Source organism: Magnolia sinica, chromosome 17 (assembly GCF_029962835.1).
Source record: "Magnolia sinica isolate HGM2019 chromosome 17, MsV1, whole genome shotgun sequence".
NCBI classification, from domain to species: Eukaryota; Viridiplantae; Streptophyta; class Magnoliopsida; order Magnoliales; family Magnoliaceae; genus Magnolia; species Magnolia sinica.
Window position 1 is genome coordinate 10,996,004 of NC_080589.1, and position 20,202 is coordinate 11,016,205.

The following is a 20,202-nucleotide window of genomic DNA, read 5'->3' on the forward strand; positions in this document are numbered from 1 at the left end:
CGGTGGCTCAAATTTAATCTGGGTAAGGGAAATATATATAATAACGGTCTATGTTCAACTGAAATTCTTTATTTAGCTCTCCATCTGTTGTGGCACTCAACAGACAACGGACCTGATTATCAGACAGTGGGCCCCACACGGAATGAGTATACTGTGCATAGTGCGGGAAGGGGATTCGGTCAGGTCGAAATAACAATGGGCCCTTCTATGTGGGAACGGATTGGCTACTCCCCTGCCACCACCCCCGTGGCTGGTGGTCGGTGATCTGTAGGCCCCACCATGATGTATGTGTTTCATCCATCACGTTCATCCATTTTTACAGATCATTCTAGGGACTTATCCCAGAAATGAGAGGAATATAAATCTCAGGTGGACCACACTGCAGGAAAACAATAGTGATTGGACATCCACCGTTAAAATCCTCTTAAGGCCCACTGTACTGTTTATTTTACATCCAATCTGTTGATTAGGTCATACAGGCCCAGATGAAGGGAAAAAAATATATCAGCTTGATCCAAAACTTTTATGGCCCCCAAAAGTTTTTAATGGTCGTCGCTTATTCAACCCTGTTTCCTGTAATGTGGCCAGTTGAGATTGGTAAATACCTTCTTCTTTGTCTCATACAATAAAATGATCTGAAAAAATAGATTGACGGCATGGATGAAACACATACATCATGATAGGGCTCACAGAGCACCAACCACCAACCACCAACCGCTAAGTGATATGATCCCCCTTAAGACTCATGAGCCAGACATGGTTGTATAAGACACCGTGTCTGAGCTGTCGGCCTATGATGGGGTGACGAGCCTTCCCGTAGTGACCAGTGAGCAACTAAGACTCATGCGTCGGGTATGGTGGTATGGGACATCGTGTCCGAGCTGTCGGCCTATGCTGGGGTGACGAGCCTCCCCATAGTGACTAGTGAGCACTGATAGAGGTGATAGACCATTGTTCAAACGGCCCCTGTCAAATTATCCGGTCGATGGTTGTGTGCTAGAGTACCGTTCGAACAACTTGGACATGAATGGAATCGGGTGACACACCCTTTCCTTATAGTGATTGGTTTTATATGATAAGCCCGCACCTCCGTAATGCCCCAGACACTGTTCATCTGGGTTGTGGTCTGATTGTGGGTTGGGGTGAGCCGTTTAATCCGGACCCCCTTCGAAAATAGTGTTTAAGTCGGTCGGGGCAACGTGTTGGCCAGTGGTACTGAGTGATCAAACTTGGTTTGGGTGACAACCCATACCGAGTTGATCCTCATACATTTAGGTATCATACCGTACCTTTGGAATTGTTGATTTGTGAGAGAAACGGGTAACACCTAAATTTGGATCAGGGGACACTGGTAAGGAGTCACTACGTGCCGCAACGAGCCTCGTGATCCGGATAAGGACTCGTGATATAACGTTGATATTCTAGCTTCACCAATATGCTGGATGAATTGAACTTAATAATTACTCGGCTAACATGATCATGATCATTTATCGCATCACATTGGTTTAGAATGTGGTGAAACAGGTGTTGAAGTCACATATTGAGGAAGTGTTATCATTTGTAAACCAGGTGGTCGGAGTCGCGTGTTGAGGGAGTGTTGAATAGTAAGAGCAAGCATCATGTCATGTCTTTATATGCACATTTAACAAGAGTATTTAGGAAATGTTTGATTTCTTGTTTTATCATTACATGCGCTGATTGGGTTAATAACATGTGCAACTTATAACCAATGGAACTACTGAGTTAGTTATTCACTCCCACCTGGGATGGTGTTTTAAAACACCAACCAGGTGTATCATTGATGCAGGTACTAGTGAGACCTTAGATAGGTAGGCTTATATCGGGTTGTGCCAACGCTATTATGTTTTGGAGAATTAGGAGTAAACTAGATTTGGGCATCGGATCGAGTCGGATCGGATTGGGTCCAACTCAATTTGGTCTGAAATCTACATGGGCTGAACTGAACTCGATCCGATAGCGATATGAGACATCTGACTTGAACCGATCCGATGCATAGTTGGCCTGACCCGAACCGAGTCTGACTCGGTCAGGGAAACCGAGTCAGATCGGGTTGGGTACGATTCGAATCGATTTTTTAACGATAAAAATCATTATCCTCGCTGCTATTTTCGGTGTGGTCCATTTGAGCATTAGATATGTTTTTTTTTTTTCAAATGTTCTAAAATGATCACGAAAAATTGATAAACGGTTTGGATACCAGGAATACATCATTGTGGGGCCCATGTAATTTTGATCTCATTAGAGCCATTCGTACAACTTGGAGCTCGAGGCACCGTCTTCGCTCGTCTTTGCACGACACGTATCTAAACTAGCCTGTCTTGATGTGCTGGGCACGAAATGGTTAGACGCGGATTAGATACTGACAGGTTGAGTTGGCGTCACCAAGTTTTGTGGGCCCCACTACGTTGTATGTGTTGTATCCACACTATCCATCCATTTTGAGATATCATTTTAGGGCATCAGCCAAAGAGTGATACAGAAAAGAAAAAAAAAAGCTATAGTGGACCCCACCACAAAAAACAGTAGGGAGAGTGATTCCCACTATTGAAACTATCCTAAGGCCCACCGTAATGTTTATTTGAAATCCAACCTGTTCAAAAGTTAAAAAGGACAGAAATAAGGGAAAACACAAATATCAGGTTGATCTAAAACTTTTGTGGCCTTTAGAAGTTTTTAATGGTGGGCGTCTTTGTCCCCACTACTCTCTGTGTTAGGGTCCACTAGAGCTTTGGATTTAATTCATTCTTTGGATATTGCCCTGAAATGATCTCTCTAAATGGATGGAAGGTGTGGATATAAAACATACATCATGGTGGGGCCCACGGAACTTGGTTACGTCACTTTAATAGGGACTCTCGCCGCCTACCCATGTTGACGTGCACAGCACGTAATTCAATGGTATCGCTGTTGCCTGTTGCCTGTTGATGTGTTGTGCACTTAACTCAGTGGCGAGTAAACTCTGTTGGGGCCCACCATGAATGCATGTGGTTTATCCACGCCGTCCATTCATTTTTTTAGATCATTTTAGTGATTGAACCCAAAATTGATGCATATACAAAGCTCAAGTGGACCATACCATAGGAAAAAGTAGAAGTATTGATTTTCACTCCAGGTCGGGTTGAATCGGATCGGTCCAAATCCATTCGGATCGGGTTTTCTGATCGGATCGGTCCGGATTGACCACGACCCGATCTCGATCCGAAAAAACAATTGGATCTGAATGGCCCTACTCGATCCGCACCAATCCAGGGCATCGGTTCGGTTCGAAATGGGTCGAATTGGGTCAGATTCACCAGATCGGGTCAGACATGCCCAGCTCTAGCGTAAACTGAAAGCTTTACTCCTTAATCATTTTAGGTATGTATATTGTGGATTGTGGCTTGTATAATCTCAATTTGGGCGATCATCACCATTGGAATTGTATTTTTGATTATTAGCCCTATATTTATGAATCTTTTATTTTCTCTACCTCGCTTTAGATCCGCTAAGTGAATTGCGTTACTTTAATTATCCGTATGCAGAATGAATGTGAATTTCAATGAGGTCATATGTGCATTCTCATTAGATTAACACCTGAGAACTTGGGATCAGGGTCTTTGTACTCGGGTGTCGATTTTCGGGGTGTTACAGATGATATTTGTGCCCATAGTTTATCTAAGTGTTAATAATTTTATGAACAGTTTTGATGGCATATAAACATCATGATCAGCTGCAAGAAGGTTCCAACACAGTGAATGTTTCCATTCTCATCGTCTCATTTGGTGTGGCCCACATAATTTTTGGATCTGCGTGATTTTTGTATCCGTGTCCTATTATGGTCTTGCAAAACTGATTAATGAAGTGGGTTTGTAAGTGATATCTCTGTAGGCTTCACAGACACCCGAGCAGGGAAGCGGATTGCGTACTGAGTAACTCAGTACACTTAGTGTACTGAGTAAACCCTGTGGGGCCTAATGTCATTCATACATTTCATCCGTTCCGTCCATCCATTTTACCAGATAATTTTAGGGGTTCAGCCCAAAAACGAAGGATATCAAAACCTCAAGTGGAACACACCCCATGAAACAGTGTGAATTGAATATCTACCGTTGAAAAGTTCTTGGGGCCACAGAAGTTTTAGATCAACCGTATATTTGCTTTTTCCCTTCATCCATGTCTGTATGATCTTATGAACTGGTTGGATGACAAATAAACACCACTGTGGGCCTTAGGAATGTTTCAATGGTGGAAATCAATACTTCCACTGTTTCCTGTGGAATGGACCACTTGAGCTTTTGATATATTTAAATTTTGCTCTCAACCACTAAAATGATCTGGAAAAATGGATGGACGGCGTGGATAAACTACATGCAGTCACGATGGGCCAACAAAGTTTACTCAGTACGATAAGAGCATACTGAGTAACTCAGTACGCAATCCGATTCCCCCGGGCAGAGGTATGTTTGCCTTGTGACGCGGGCACAACCGGGGGATTTGTGGGGCGACAGAGATGTACGTGAAAAATCCAATCCGTCCATATTTGAAAGATGACAATAGCAGAGGAGGATAAAAATCATGCAAATACAAAACTCAGGTGAACCACATCAACAAAACAGTGGAAACGGAAACATCCACCATTGAAACATTTATAGAGCTGACCATGACGTTTATATGCCATCCAAACCGTTCATATGTTTATTACCACTCATATAAACCGTTGGCACAAATATCATCCCGATACAAAAGTTCTGTCATCACAGGCGTTCAATCCTCATTGTTCCACATGGTATGGCCCAAATGACTTTTGGATTTACCTGATTTTAGAATCCATTCCGGTCCTAGTGTGGTCTATTAAAACAGATGTGCGGAGAGGATTTGTCGCGGAGCAATACGCGTTCCGGTTCCGGAGGAAGTGTACTCGCGCGAATGAACAAGACATGGTGATTCGCATTATGCTTACTGGTTAAGATATCTGATCCATTCATCGAGAATAAAATCACTGCTAGATTGATATACAGCTAAAAATGGCTATATTATTTTAGTATAGGCCACACATCCTTGTAGAATATGAACCGTTGGCTATCTCTTCCAACACTACAATTTCTCATATAGGTGTATCCCGCCTAATAGTTGTTCCTAGTTTCTGGTCCTACCTTATGAACATGGATGTCTTTCACGCATTCATGTCCTAAAACAATTCGAAAAATAGATAGTATGAATATAAGAAATACATGATGGTGGGGCCATATAAATTTCACACGGCAATCATAGCGTGGTGCCTCACAATTCTGAGGAGAGAGAAGAAAAGGAAAGCCTCGACACCTAGAATTTCCATAGGCTATATCAAGATGTATTTGTCATATCCAAAGAGTTTGATCATTTTTTCCCTATTACGCATCACACCCAAAAAACAGATAGATCTAATACTCAAAATGAACCACGCTACAAGAAAATGTAGAAATTAAACAATTGGACATGTAATATTAAAAATTTTCAAGGACTATTGAAAGCTCTAATCAAGCTGATATTAGGTCGAGTTTGGCCGGGCACTGGATATGATATTAAGAGGTAATAGGAGGGTTATTGCAGGCCATCCCATCCCGTATGCTGTTTGGGATGGCGGGATGCATTTCATCCGCCGCACCTTAGTAAACACTGCCCATCTCAGAGACGGATTCGACAAATGTGATATGCGAGTTTTCACCGCTATGTGGGGCCCACTGAGATATCAGTGATATATCCACTCCCTCCATCATCTTCACCGGCCTACATTCAGCCATGAACCTGTTTTGAGGCAGATATAAAACAGTGAGTGGGGCACACCACAAGAAATAGGGGAGATGCAAACCCATGGGACTTGCCTTCCAAGATGGTCCAAACACGCCCGGTATATCCCATGGGCTATTGCAAACTCATGGGATCAACGGACAAACACTGACATCACCATCATTACCTTAAAATTGATCCCATCCCTCCTAATCCCCATGGGTTTCACCTGGCCAAACACGCCCTTAGTGTTTCTCATTTATGTAGGTTTATATGATCTTATAAAAATATTAGATGGTAAATAAATTTCACAATAGACATTAAGAATACTTATTCACTCACGGTATTTTCTGTGGTGTGGCCTACATGAGCTTTAGATGCGTCTTATTTTTGAGCTCATCATGTTCTGCCATGATCCGAAAAAGTTGACAGACGGTGTAAATCTAACATATAATTTATTGTCGGGCTAGAGAAGTTCTACTCATGTTGCGTGATATTTATTGCGGCTATGCGTAGACCGTGTATTTTGTGAGCTGGTGCAGATGATTCGTACCAATGATAAGCGACGCCACGTAATTTGCTAAAACCTTCGTCACGGAAAATCCTTCTCTCTGACAGCTGGGATCCGTGTGTTCCAGAAATCTAGACCGTTGGCCTATCGTTTCCCACCGTGGATGACCATTGAATGATAGAAGGATCTTAACCAAGACGATTGGAGTGAGAAATGTAGCAGTGGTCCACGTCCAATTAAATAAATATAAAGATCGGTGGCTCAGATTTAATCTGGGTAAGGGAAATATATATCTAATAACGGTTTATGTTCAACTGAAATTCTTTATTTAGTTCTCCATCTGCTGTGGCACTCAACAGACAACGGACCTGATTACCGGACAGTGGGCCCCACACGGAATGAGTATACTGTGCATAGTGCGGGGAGGGGATTCGGTCAGGTCGAAATAACAATGGGCCCCTCGATGTGGGAACGGATTGGCTACTCCCCTGCCACCAGCCCCTGGTGGTCGGTGATCTGTGGGCCCCACCATGATGTGTGTGTTTCATCCATTACGTTCATCCATTTTGACAGATCATTTTAGGGCTTTATTCAGGTGGACCACACCTCAGGAAAACAATAGTGATTGGATATCCACCGTTAAAATCCTCCTAAGGCCCACTGTACTGTTTATTTGACATCCAATCTGTTGATTAGGTCATACAGGCCCAGTTGAAGGGAAAAAAAATATATCAGCTTGATCCAAATCTTTTATGGCCCCAAAAGTTTTTAATGGTCTTCGCTCATTCAACCCTGTTTCCTGTAATGTGGGCAGTTGAGATTGGTAAATACTTCCTTTTTTGTTTCATATCATAAAATGATCTGAAAATATAGATGGACGGCATGGATGAAACACATACATCATGGTGGGGCTCACAAAGCACCAACCATCAGCCATTGGCTGGTGGCAGGGGAGTAGCCAATCCGTTTCCCCTCTATGTATGTGTTGTGTATTCAGACCGTCCATCCGTTTCTTCTAATTATTTTTTTAAAAAATGAGCCCAAATCCAAATCTCAGGTGGACCAAATCACAAAACAGTGATGATTGAAAGCCCACTATTAAAAAAATTTGGCCCTCTGTAATTTTTATTTTCCATCCAACCTTTTGATAAAGTCACAAAGACCTGAATGAAAGGAAAATACAAACATCATATTGATCCAAAACTTCTGTGGACCACAATAAGTTTTTAATAACCATTCACCACTGTTTCTTGTTGTGTGGTACACCTGTAATATGAATCTGCTTTATTTTTTGAATCATTTCATGAAATGATCTGTAAAAATAGATGGACGGTATGGATATACAACACATAAATCAAGTGGGCCCCAAGGTCACAGCCTGACCCAACTCGATGTGACCCCAACCTGACCGGATCCGATCCCGCGTGGTGCCGGCCACGTATCACATGCATCATGGAAGGAGAGCACCGTTGCGAGAAAAACTCCAGTCTAAGGAAGGGGAGTTATTTTATACCCCGGCTACGTACGAAGCTCGATACACAGACGCTTCTAAATTGTACACGTTGCATATGTTAAAATCAGATCAAACCGATCAAATACTGTAACCCGGCGACTCTAAGTTGATATACCAAAATCAGATTGATTGAACAATCCTGACCTCTGATTCATGGATACTTGTTTGTTGAAACAGAACAATAGGACATCTTTCATTTTTAACCATCAGTTAGATGTCCACCAATACGGAAATCAGATAATCTGACCATCTTAATTTTTAGGTCTTGACATATCTAAGCTGGGAGCAATACTTTCGACAGTTTAGTTTGAATTACTTCTGGTACCTGCGTATCATCCACAACCCTCTGCCGGAGTATCAAAACTTCTCTCTCTACGTAAAAAAGCCAAAAAACAGCTAAAAGCAGTCTCTGAAAGGAAACGCATTTCAATGCAACCCATCGAATCCATCGAAGGTGGACGCGGATTAGCTACCGAAGCCGACAGTAGCGAGTCTCGCTACTGAAGTGACGTCACCACATTCTGTGGACCCCACCATGATGTATGTATTGTATCCACACCATCCATCCATATGAAGAGATAATTTTAGACGATGATCCGAAGAATGAAGCAGATTTAAACTTCAAGTGGACCCCACCATAGAAAACAGTGAGAACAGTGACACCGCCGTTGAAACCTTCCTAGGACCACCATGATGTTTTTTTTAGATCCAAACCGTTTATAAGTTCATAAAGACATGGAATAAGGGAAAATACAAATATAATCTTGATCGGAAGGTTCTGTGGTCCAAATAAGTTTTTAATGGTAGGCGTTCAATATCCACTGTTTTATATGGTGGGGTCCACTTAAGATTTGGATTTTCCTAATTATTTTTTACATGAACTAAAATGATCTCTCCAAATGGATGGACGGTGTGGATATAACACATACATCATGGTGGAGCCCACAGAATGTGGTGACCTCGTTTCAGTAGCGAGACGCGCGGCTGTCGAGTTCAATAGCAAATCCGCGTCCATCGAAGCTTCCCTTCTACACCTGATAAAATCAGAGAAATCGAATTCCAACGAATTGGGTCCGTAGAAAATCCATTTCTCAGTACATATCGATCTTTTCTGTCTAGATTGTCATTTGGGTTTTGTTGTATATAGAAAGAGAGAGTTGGGTGTTACGAAAATCCATTTCTCAAAACACAAATTTGAGTTCTTTGTCGCTTTTAATTTGGATTCTGTTGTATTGAGAGAGAGAGAGAGAGAGAGAGAGAGAGTTGGGTGCGAAGAAATCCATTTATCAATACATAAAGAGAGGGCTGGGTTTGAAGAAAATCCATTTCTCAATACATACATATGATTTCTTTGTAGATTTTAATTTGAATTTTGTTGTAGAAAGAGTGAGAGAATGAAGTTCTGTAAGAGATATCAGGAATACATGCAAGGGCAGGAGAAACAGCTTCCTGGGGTTGGATTCAAGAAGCTGAAGAAGATTTTGAAGAGGTGTAGGAGAGAAGTTCAGCCCCAGAAAGAGAGAAATGCGATTCTCCCCATGCACAAATGCCCAGATCAATGCACGGGTAAAAGAGAATTTACATGTCCCTTGTTGTCTGTTCTGTTTCTTTTTTCCTTTTTTTAAAAAAAAATCTTTTGTTCTTATGTTGCAATTACCTGTCTGCATGCTGGATTGAAATATGGATTGTGGTGAAAGTGATGAAATTACATGTCCCTTGTTTTGTTTGTTGGTTTATATATATATATATATATATATATATATATATATATAGAGAGAGAGAGAGAGAGAGAGAGAGAGAGAAATTGTCTGAAATCACTTGTTTTTACGCCTGTAAAATCCTTTTTGTTGTAAAGGGTTGACAGGCAAAGACGCTACAAGAGGTGTTTGGATGCTTGAATTTGCTTGTAAACTGTTTACAGAGTTTTACAGGGACACACACACACACACACACACACACACAGAGCTGTTCGTCTATTTACCCTCTTCATTTTTTTTGTTGGAAAAAGAGATGATGGTTTTTTTTTTTCGAAAAAGATATGATGGTTTGATGATAATTTCATAAGCAAGAAATTCCTTTTTTTTAATCCCTTTGCTTCAGATTTTGATAACGCTTTATCAGTTAAAATGTTTTTTTAAATCTTCTCATTGAGTTGGAATTACTATGTTAGGAAAAAGAAAGATAAGGAGTAGTTAATTTATGATTTTTCTTGTTTTTGAACTTTTTTTAAAATGAAAACGATATTGGCCTGTTAAAGGAAATTTTCTGTAATATTCGTTTCTTTTAAAAACTTTTTTCTCCACCCAAATTGAGAATGAAAAGTTAGATAAATCCTTTATTTTTCTACGCTTGCTTGAGAGTCTTCTTCATTTTTAATTATTTTCTGCTGAATTATAATAGAAGAATAGGAAGTTTGCTTCTTGCTTTACACATCAGACAAGGCAATTCAGGCTATCAGGACAGTTGATCTGGTGGGCCACCTCATGGATTGGCTATGGGACCAATGATGATTGGACAACTCTGACCATCTAGTTGTTGTGAGCTTTGAACGTGGACGGCTACTCCATCCTGAGCTAACCGCACCTTTTGTGGGCCACTGATCAGATGGTATGCAGTCGATCCGATTGGTAGCCGTCCAGATCAGCAGTCCCAATCACCACACATTTTTCAGTCACCATTTTATTTTATCTTCAGTTGCTCTTGATATTGTTATTCTGATCCTGTGTTATGGATAGTTGAAACTAAAGGGCCTGTTTGGTTCCTCAAAGGGCCTGTTTGTTTAATATGCAAATGTTGCTTGCAATTCTTTCATTTCCTTAAAAGGGGCTGTTTCTTTCACCGATTACCACAGTAATGTAAAGGAAATGTGAGATGATTACGAATTACTTTACCAATCTCCTCATAACATCTGCATTTGACTACTAATTCCGTGTTTGGTTTATCAGCAGTAAAATCATAAGGATTCGAGATTTTCATGGTAATGCCATGGAAATATGCAATGATTACAAAATCCTTCACCCGTCTCCTAAATGCATATTGCATTTGACCGACAATTCCTATGTTTGATTTGATAGTGGTAAAATCATAATGATGACACATTTCCTAAACATTACTGGGGTAATTGCCAAAACAAACAAACCTATCTAGCATTCTTTCTTGTGGAAAGGTCATCTTTTCATATCATGTGTCCGATGTCATTTTCATTGATGTCGGTAGAGAAAAGAATCTCCACTAATGTGCAATCTGTGGTCTCTCTTATTGGAAACATGTAGAAGAATTTTGAAAACAAGTGCAACTCTCATAAATGGGTTAAGTGGGGCATTGCTTCCATGATCATTAACTGAGCTCTTATTAGACCTGAGTTCAGGGCCTGCTCCTTCATGGAGGTTAGGTGTATTTGGGGTCCTGTCGGATCCCTCAATGGGCCAGTGTTGATTTTTTGTCGTGGTTTGTTGTTAGGCTCAGCATCTAGTGTCAAGCTAGTGACAAGAGGGTCACTAGCTTTAGTCCTTTGTTGATCTTGCATATTTTGGTTGATAATATTGTCACGGCTACCGCCCCCAAAAAAAAAAAAAGAAAAAGAAAAAAAGAAAAAAAGAAGAAGAAGGTTTTACTATATCATGATTACTTTCCACATCATGCAGGGCACTCATTCATGAAAATCACAGTCCTTCAGTTTTTTTTTCTCAATATAAATGAGCAAATTCGATGGTTGAGGATTGGATTTCTCAAAGGCTTGAACAATCAAAGACCACAACACACTGCTTATGTTCAAATTACTCCCGTCTTCTTTTGGGCTAGTTGAGAGAGATGCATCAACAAGAGCTGAAAAAGAGCAAGCCCAAGCCTCCAGACCATAATGTGCCATAACAGTAACGGCAATGATGGCAACCATTGCACGTTATGGGGTCATAACGGTAATGATGGCAACCATAATGGCCATTACAGCCCGTATTGTAACGGTAAGCCACCATTACCGTTACGAAATACCTTGCTCTAGACAAAGCACATTGCATATTATGTTTAGAGGATTAAAATACCAAAATGAAGGAGAGACTGGGCCATAAGCTTGCTGAGAAGTTAGCCACCAAACTTCTCTAAAAATCTGACTGATCTTCTAGTCTGCAAATTGGTTGAGCATCTGATTAGATTTCGAACCAATGTCACTCTCCCATAGTGGAGTTATTGGTCTCTTCATTGTCTACACCAGCTTCATCAAATTCCCCTTGATTTCTATTTGCTTGATGTTCTATACATGGTTATAAGACGAAATCCACAAATTTTTCATTGAATGGCCTATACCCAATATGATACCTAATAAATCTAAAAAATTCATCACACGTTCAATCCATCTGTTTTTGTTCTACCTTTGGCAGCCCGACGGCATTCTTTTTCTTGTCTCTTTTTTTGTTTTTCTTCAAGTGAATCCAGATGTTTTGGGGTGTCTACACCAGCTTCATCAAATTCCCCTTGATTTCTATTTGCTTGATGTTCTATACATGGTTATAAGACGAAATCCACAAATTTTTCATTGAATGGCCTATACCCAATATGATACCTAATAAATCTACAAAATTCATCACACGTTCAATCCACCTGTTTTTGTTCTACCTTTGGCAGCCCGACAGCATTCTTCTTCTTGTCTCTTTTTTTGTTTTTCTTCAAGTGAATCCGGATGCTTTGGGGTGTCAGTAATCGGATGGTGGATGTTTTTGGAGTTGAGTTGGTGAAGAAGGAAACAGTTCGATATCTTCCTTTGAACTTTCTCTATGTCCTGTATATATCGCTTGGTTTTCTAAGGATGGAACTTGGAAGAAGCAGAAGGTATAAGATTAAGATGTCCAACACAATTATGGGATGACCAGGCCTCCGAGCATGGAAATGGAAATGAATTTGTCGCTATAAATTCATCCATTAATTTCACTAGAGCACCTTTCTAGTTTTTTTATCTCTCTTCATCAAACAGCTTCGATTGGAGCCTAAAAATGGAAAATCATCGAGCAATATCCTTCTACTCCAAAAATAAATAAATAAATAAACAAAGAAACGTGACTTTATTTTCTCATTTGTTTGATAGATGTAGCATTGTTGGTGTTCGTCAGTTACTCTGTGAAACCCAAGAGAGCATTGTGAATCTCCCAATTCCCCATTCAATCCTTTGTATCTCTTTGAATGTTCTACCAAGATCTTTAGTTTCTATTCCGAGGCTAGTAATGGGAAACCTCTTGCTAAAGGAAGTTGAGGGATTTTCTATTTAATGAAATGCAGTTCTGCATACACAAGAAACAAGAAATGAATTATATATTGTTTCTTTTCAATACTAATTGAAACTATGTTGCCATGTCAGAAGAAAGATAGCTATACTGATACACTATACTCTAAATACACCTTCATTACAATATTGACCATCTCACAAAGATGAATTTCAGTGCTTTGGATCCATTTTCTTGTATTTACAAGGACACTTCTATTATAGATATGAGTAATTTATTAAGTAATTCATTCATTTTAATCAACCAATGTAATAGACTATCACATAGCACTTGAGGGAGTTTTGTACTCTCATTGCCAATCCCAAAGCCCAGATAAAAGAGGAGGTTTGCTGATGCAGGACAATAAACCACTTGCTCTAAAAGCTCGAACTGTTAGAGTATGGCGAATTATTCCCTTTATCTCATATCCTAGGCCCCACATCTCCTGGGTTAGGACCTCGGCCGAACCCCCTTCGTGGGCCCCAAATCACATGGGCCGCCCACCTCGAGTGTCCCCGCATCCCACGGGCTACCCCACTCGAGCCCGGTGTGAAATGCGCATTAATCACCCCCGGTGAGGAGTCTCGAACACGAGACCTCTCCCGTGAGCCCCATATCACATGGCTCACCCACCCCGAGTGTGTCCCCGCATCCCACGGGCTACCCCACTCGAGCCCGGTGTGAAAATGCCCCTGCATTATTTGCCTAAGGTTGGTGGCCGGTGTGAAACTTTTGCCACAACTTTCATTGTGAAACAATATGCATTCCAAACTCATGCTAGGGTGTTACTTGTTTTGGTTAGAGTGGAATGGTGGAACAAGATTCATGTAGCCAACCCCAATTAGTTGGGGTAGGACTTAGAAGATGATGATGATATATGATGAGTAATTTAAGTGTTTCATTTGGTGGATTCATCCGCCCCCGCTTAATATTTGTAGATATCTTATTATTAAGAGAATTTTTTATTTGGGTCTCATCACCGTCATCATTTCCATTGGTTTCTTTTGCAAATTCTCATGTAGTGTGCGACGGGACTTTCTTCCCCTCTCTTCTCAAGGAGATGTCTGAAGTCGTCGGTTGCTTTAACGAGCGAGCACAAAAATTACTCGAGTTGCATTTGTCTTCGGGGTTCCGAAAATATTTTATATGGTTTAAAAGCAAGCTGCAAGGGAATCACATTGCTCTGATACAAGAAGGCAAAGAACTGGTTACTTATGCGATGATTAATGCCATTGCAATTAGGAAAATTCTGAAGAAATATGACAAGGTATGCTTTTTATTTGTGAAAACGACTTTTATTTCCATGACAGTCATTGCTCGTTTTAACATCTTTGATGTGATCATTTTCACTAATCACTTTGGGATTATTGCCATAGGTCCATTACTCTAAGCAAGGTCAGGCCTTCAGATCACAAGCCCAAAGCATGCACATTGAGATTCTCCAATCTCCATGGCTCTCTGAGTTGGTGGCTTTTCACATTAACTTGAGGGAAAGCAAGTCTGGAAAAACGACTGTTCATGGGTTGTTTGAGGACTGCTCGCTCACATTCGACGGTGATAAACCATCACTCACATTTGCATTGTTTGATTCTGTCAAGTTGGATATCGACCTTACTTGTTCTATCTGCTTGGTGAGTTCTCAAATATGGTTTTGTAAGATTCTGCAAGGTTTACAACAAGGGAAAAAATTTAATACTCTGTCATACTGCAGATGATATGCAGGCACTTCAAAACTAATTAGAAATTGCAAACATGGTGTACAAGTAAACCTAAACTAAACTGTCAAAATCATGGCTCCCAGACTAGATGTTACATGAACCAAAAATTACAATTATTTGATTATCTAACTATTGGATTGGTGGACATTTATTGGACTGTTAAAATTGAAAAAATATTTTTTTAAAATCCAATGTTCCACTCTACAGATAATTTTACACGAATTAGAGGTTATGATTGCCCAATCTATCTGATTTTGCGACTGTGACTCAACGACAGTGGGTCGATGATTTAGTCTGTTTAATTCGAGTTAATTATGCCATATTTATGATTTGTGAGAGCCTGCATATCAAGTGTCATACTCTGCCAGAGTATCAAATAACTCCCCTTATGAATATGTTGTAAGAAAGTAGGTATAATTGGAGAAAGTGTACTTATTTCAAGTCTATGGACTTCAAAATACATGAGTTAGCTTGAAGATGGTATGCATATTACTCTTACAACGTTCTTTTCAAGAGAAATGCTAATTCCGGATATGCCATCTTGAAGAATCAAACACATGCTAATGTGGCGATATGTGCGGGATCCAATATGCACATACGGTAGTTCCCCGGGTGGATGGGTCCTGTCCTTAATAATCAGGCTGGCCCACTCATCAGGGAGCGATGCATTCATGTGGATTGTGGACTGTTGATTATCATTTTTCCATCTGGCCATTTCTTTGCAAAATGAGTTGCCTACCTGATAAAATGGACCGGCTGGTTTTTTTAGCCAAGAGATACCCACCACCGGAACCAACTAACAGACACCAAGGTGTTCCAAAACAGTAACGGTGGCCGTAATGGCCACCACCGTTAGCATTATTATACGGGCCATTATGGCTCCCACGGCTGTTACGGCCCCGTATTGGCCGTTACAGCCCTTTTTTATTTTTTGCAAAAAAATTGTTACAAGACTGTTATGGCCTGTTTTTTCTATAACGGCCGTTACAGCCGTTTCGACCCCGTAACGCGTAACAGTTATGACCATTACCGTTACGTAACGGCTGTTACGTAACTGATTTTGAATACCTTGCCAGACACTGCACAAATGGGCCACATTGGTACTTGGTGCCGTTTTGTGCTCGGAACTTGAATATGGGGCGCCCACAATCGGCATTCCTCTCTTTTGAAAGGAATTGGGAGTGCACCCACATTCACAGAAAACACGTACTCATGCACACACACACAACGGAAATCGTTCAAACTGATTTATGGATTGAAGGCAGTTTGATTATCAGGCAAAACTGCTGCCCGTGATAAGGATGATAAATCTGTTTTCATTATATTTTCATTTGGATTTTCAGGACACAGTATTCGATCCGGTTTCTCTTACATGTGGCCATATCTTTTGCTATATGTGTGCTTGTTCTGCTGCATCAGTGACCATTGTTGACGGATTAAAGTCCGCAAAACCCAAATCAAAATGTCCTTTATGCCGTCAGGTAAGTAATCCCCATCTGTTTCAGTCTTTTCATTTTTTTTCACTCTAGGATGTGTTTGGTTGTAGCAAATATCATGAAATTTATGATTATTTGGTGCCAAATTTCATGATATTCATGAAATTTGGTGCATCCAAACACCCCCATGATTCCATATTCATATACAAGTATCCATTGCATAATGTACATATGTTTCAGGAAGGAGTATATGAAGGTGCTGTGCATTTGGAGGAGCTGAGCCTTTTATTGAGTAGACGGTATCTTTCTGTGGGGAACTATATTTTACATGTCCCGCTTCAATTTTAAGAAGTGGGCCCGATCCAGACCATTGGTCTGTTTTGTCCCACTATGGATGAACCATGCCTTGAGAATATTCCAGATAGGAAGATCCCAATGATCATTCTTTGGATTTTTTTTGTTTTTGTTTTTCTGGTGTTGGTATTATCTCTCCATAACCATGGCCACAAATCGAAAGGTTAAAGTTGTCCTATTGATGAGATTTTGGGGCTGTATTCCATCCCTGGTGGGAGCAACAGAGCAATTGTCTGGATTACCTATGGCCCACTTATCAGAATTGCAAGCACACACCATGTTGCTTCCATTCGGTTATGATTACCTTTCCTTACCGCATGGCGCATCTTGTAACAGCTGCCACGAGTATTGGGAGCAACGGCTGCAAAGAGAGAGAGTAGAGCGTGTTCAGCAGGCAAAGAAGCATTGGGAATCCCAGTGCCGAGCATTCATGGGCGTATGAGAGAATTCAACACCATCCGGGCATGTTTTTCTTGTACAAATATTACCAGTGGGAAATGATATGATTAGGATGTCTCTATCATATTACAATGTGGCCTCCCTTCCAACATTCATGTGGTAGGAGCAAGGTGTTCCGTAACGGTAACGGTGGCTGTAACGGCCACCACTATTACCTTTACGATACAGGGCATAACGGCTGTTACGGCCCCATAACGGCCGTTGCGGTCTCTCTCTTTTATTTTTTTATTTATTGAAAAAAAACCCAGAAAAACCTATATCTGCCCTGTAATGTTGATTAAAAATTATGAAAAACCTGTATATGTCCCATAATAGACCATTGCGGGGCTATTATGGCTTTTATAAGGGATGTAACGTGCCGTTAATAGCAATTACATTTCATTGTTTTTTCATAATAGCCATTACGGCCGTTACGACCCCGTAATGTGTAATGGTTGCCACCGTTACCTTTACGTAACGGCCTTTACGGCACACCATGGGTAGGAGGGATGGTAGATCAGGACTGTCCATGTAGTGGGCCCCACCACATGTATGGTCAATGGTTCAAAAGTCACTGAATTAGGGTGATTCTGGATATTTAATTGGTAGCCTAAAAACAATGGAGAAATCCGAGGAAGTGATAACTAGGATTGTCATGGATTTTGAACCGTGGACCATCCACAATAGGGCCCACTAGGTGGACGGTCCCAAATCACCATCAAGGTATTCAAAATCGGTTACGTAATAGCCTTACATAACGGTAACGGTCATAACCGTTATGCATTACTGGGCCGAAACGACCGTAATGGCCGTTATAAAAAAAATAGGTCATAATGGCCCTGTAATGTCCCGTGATGGCTCGTAACGGTTCTGTAATAGTTTTTTCAAAAAATAAAAAGCAGCTCTAATGGCTGATACATGGCCGTAATGGCCGTTACGGCCCGTATCATGACGGTAACGGTGGTGGCCATTATGGCCACTATTACCGTTTTGGAACACCTTGATCACCAGAGTGGAAGGTGATCTATATTATTATATGATAGAGACAATCATTTCCATTTATCGGGAGCCCTCGATGTAGGGCTCTTGTGATTTGCTAAGCTAAAACCATCGAAGAAGATAGTATGAATTGACTTATCAACTGTTGCATTCTACCCTCTTCGTTTGTCGTCGCTGCTGCTTTGTTGCTTCTATATTTTCTTCTCAACCAATCACAGAACTGTATATATTTTGCCCGAACGGATGCAGCGGCAGTGAAGGAATTAGAAAGTGTAAGTAAGATGTTTCTACTTGGTTTGTGATATAAAATAGATTAGCTTCTGTTTGAGTTTTCAAAATCTTTCCTATTCATTTTGCATGCATTTAGGCTTTTCAGGTGTTTTAATGTATCATTTGCTTGAATCTTCAGGCCGTGTTTGGATGCACCATCGAATTGAATTGTGATAATTATGGGTGTTTTTCTTCTTCTTCCTTTTTTTTTTTTGTTCTTGTTGTTTTTGTTGTTGTTGTTGTTTCCTTTGATTGAACTGACTGTTCTTGTGACTGATCTTATTCACTACAGATTGTATGAACCATACAGTTGTAGGGGTAACGGTCGTATGCGTTTGAACAAATGATTCATTCCATACATTTGAGCTGTGGGGCCCACCGGCGATGTATATGTACAATCTAAGCCGTGCATCCTCTGTGAATCCTTGCAATGTACCCAAAGAACCATACTGATCTAAAACTCAAGGTGGTACACACCACAGAGCAATGTACAATCATGCCTAAAACCTTTATTTTCAAGTGGTGTGGCTCAGTTGAGTTTTTGGAGTGGCTGGAGTTGTGGTGTGTCCCTTCATTCTTGTGGGGCTCACCTGATTAATGGGTTGGATGGCATAGTCGCAATACGTGGACCCCATATTTCATCTGGAAGTGTCTATGGTTGGTGTCACTCTCTCCAATCTCTCTGATTTGTTCCCTTTTGTGTGGCCCTCCTGATTTATGGATGAAGCTCTTATTTGGGATCCAGGCCTAACATTAGGAGACACATCTGATCTAATGGATGGCTTGGATGGCATTCGAACATCAGGGTGGACTCCAAACAGCTCAAATGTATGGTTATTGGCACATCTGATCTAATGGATCGCTTGGATGGCTTGGATGGCATTCAAATATCAGGGTGGGCTCCAAGCAGCTCAAATGTATGGTTATTGGCACATCTGATCTAATGGGTGGCTTGGATGGCATTCAAACATCAGGGTGGGCTCCAAACAGCTCAAATGTATGGTTATTGGCACATCTGATCTAATGGATGGCTTGGATGGCATTCAAACATCAGGGTGGGCTCCAAACAGCTCAAATGTATGGTTAGTGGCACATCTGATCTAATGGATAGCTTGGATGGCATTCAAACATCAAGGTGGGCTCCAAACAGCTCAAATGTATGGTTATTACCATGAGTCCGAATTGCTCAATCTCGTTAGTGACTGACTCATTGCTGTGGTACATTTTGTCAATATATGGTGTGATTGGAGCCGTTGATGTGGTGGGCCACTGCATGAATGGGCTGTTTCAGGACAAAAGGCACAGTAATTGGACAACAACCATTCAGCTACTAGTTTTGGTTGTATGCTCCGTTCCTTCGTTTGAGCTGATTTGTCCCTTTCTCAGGCTGCTGATAGGACAAGGCCATCCGTGTGGTGGCCCACCATATGAACAGCATGATCATGGCAAATCATTTTCACGTGGACCATCAGCATTGGATGCTGACACGTGGCATTTCTTTGTTGGTTGGGAGAATGGGCTTGTAGTTGCTGTCAACCGTTTCCACACCCAACCGTAGTTTGAAGACTGGGATGACTCGTTGGGTACTGAGTCGAGTTGGTACTCGCACGAGTCTGGGCTGATTCGACCAGACCCGACTGAGACCGCGGGGACTTGGGTATGCACATGAAATCCAATCCATCCATCATCTGCATCCCCTCATTTCATCCATGGAGCCCAAATATCAGGCTAACACAGAACTCGGATGGGCCACACCATGAAATATCAGCCAAAAACCTCTAAAATCATGTGGTGTGCTCCACCCGTGTTTTGGAATGGCCTGATTTTTTGGGTTTCCTTTCATCCTCCTTTCATCCTGTTGGGACACGTGTTCTGAGTGAATTGGATGGAATTTATAAAATAAGGTGGCGCTGCACACGATCGGAAGGATCTTAGTAATGGCGTC

At 41.1% G+C, this 20,202-nt stretch overlaps 1 protein-coding gene across 2 annotated transcripts; it reads left to right on the forward strand.

The window, feature by feature from the left end:
- Positions 1–8,819: 8,819 nt before the first annotated feature.
- LOC131231158 (probable E3 ubiquitin-protein ligase BAH1-like 1) lies at positions 8,820–18,455 on the forward strand. 2 transcript variants are annotated; one of them, XR_009164222.1, is made up of 7 exons: positions 8,820–9,356; positions 14,065–14,309; positions 14,419–14,673; positions 16,104–16,241; positions 16,437–16,495; positions 16,887–18,259; positions 18,397–18,455. XR_009164222.1 is itself a non-coding variant. In XM_058227264.1 (6 exons), the coding sequence occupies exons 1-6, from the start codon at positions 9,185–9,187 to the stop codon at positions 16,990–16,992; spliced, it is 975 nt and encodes a 324-aa protein (XP_058083247.1). In that variant the 5' UTR covers positions 8,820–9,184; the 3' UTR covers positions 16,993–18,315. The 2 variants fall into 2 exon arrangements, 1 of the variants encoding a protein (XP_058083247.1); XM_058227264.1 differs by lacking the exon at positions 18,397–18,455 and having other exon boundaries at positions 16,887–18,315.
- Positions 18,456–20,202: the final 1,747 nt, after the last annotated feature.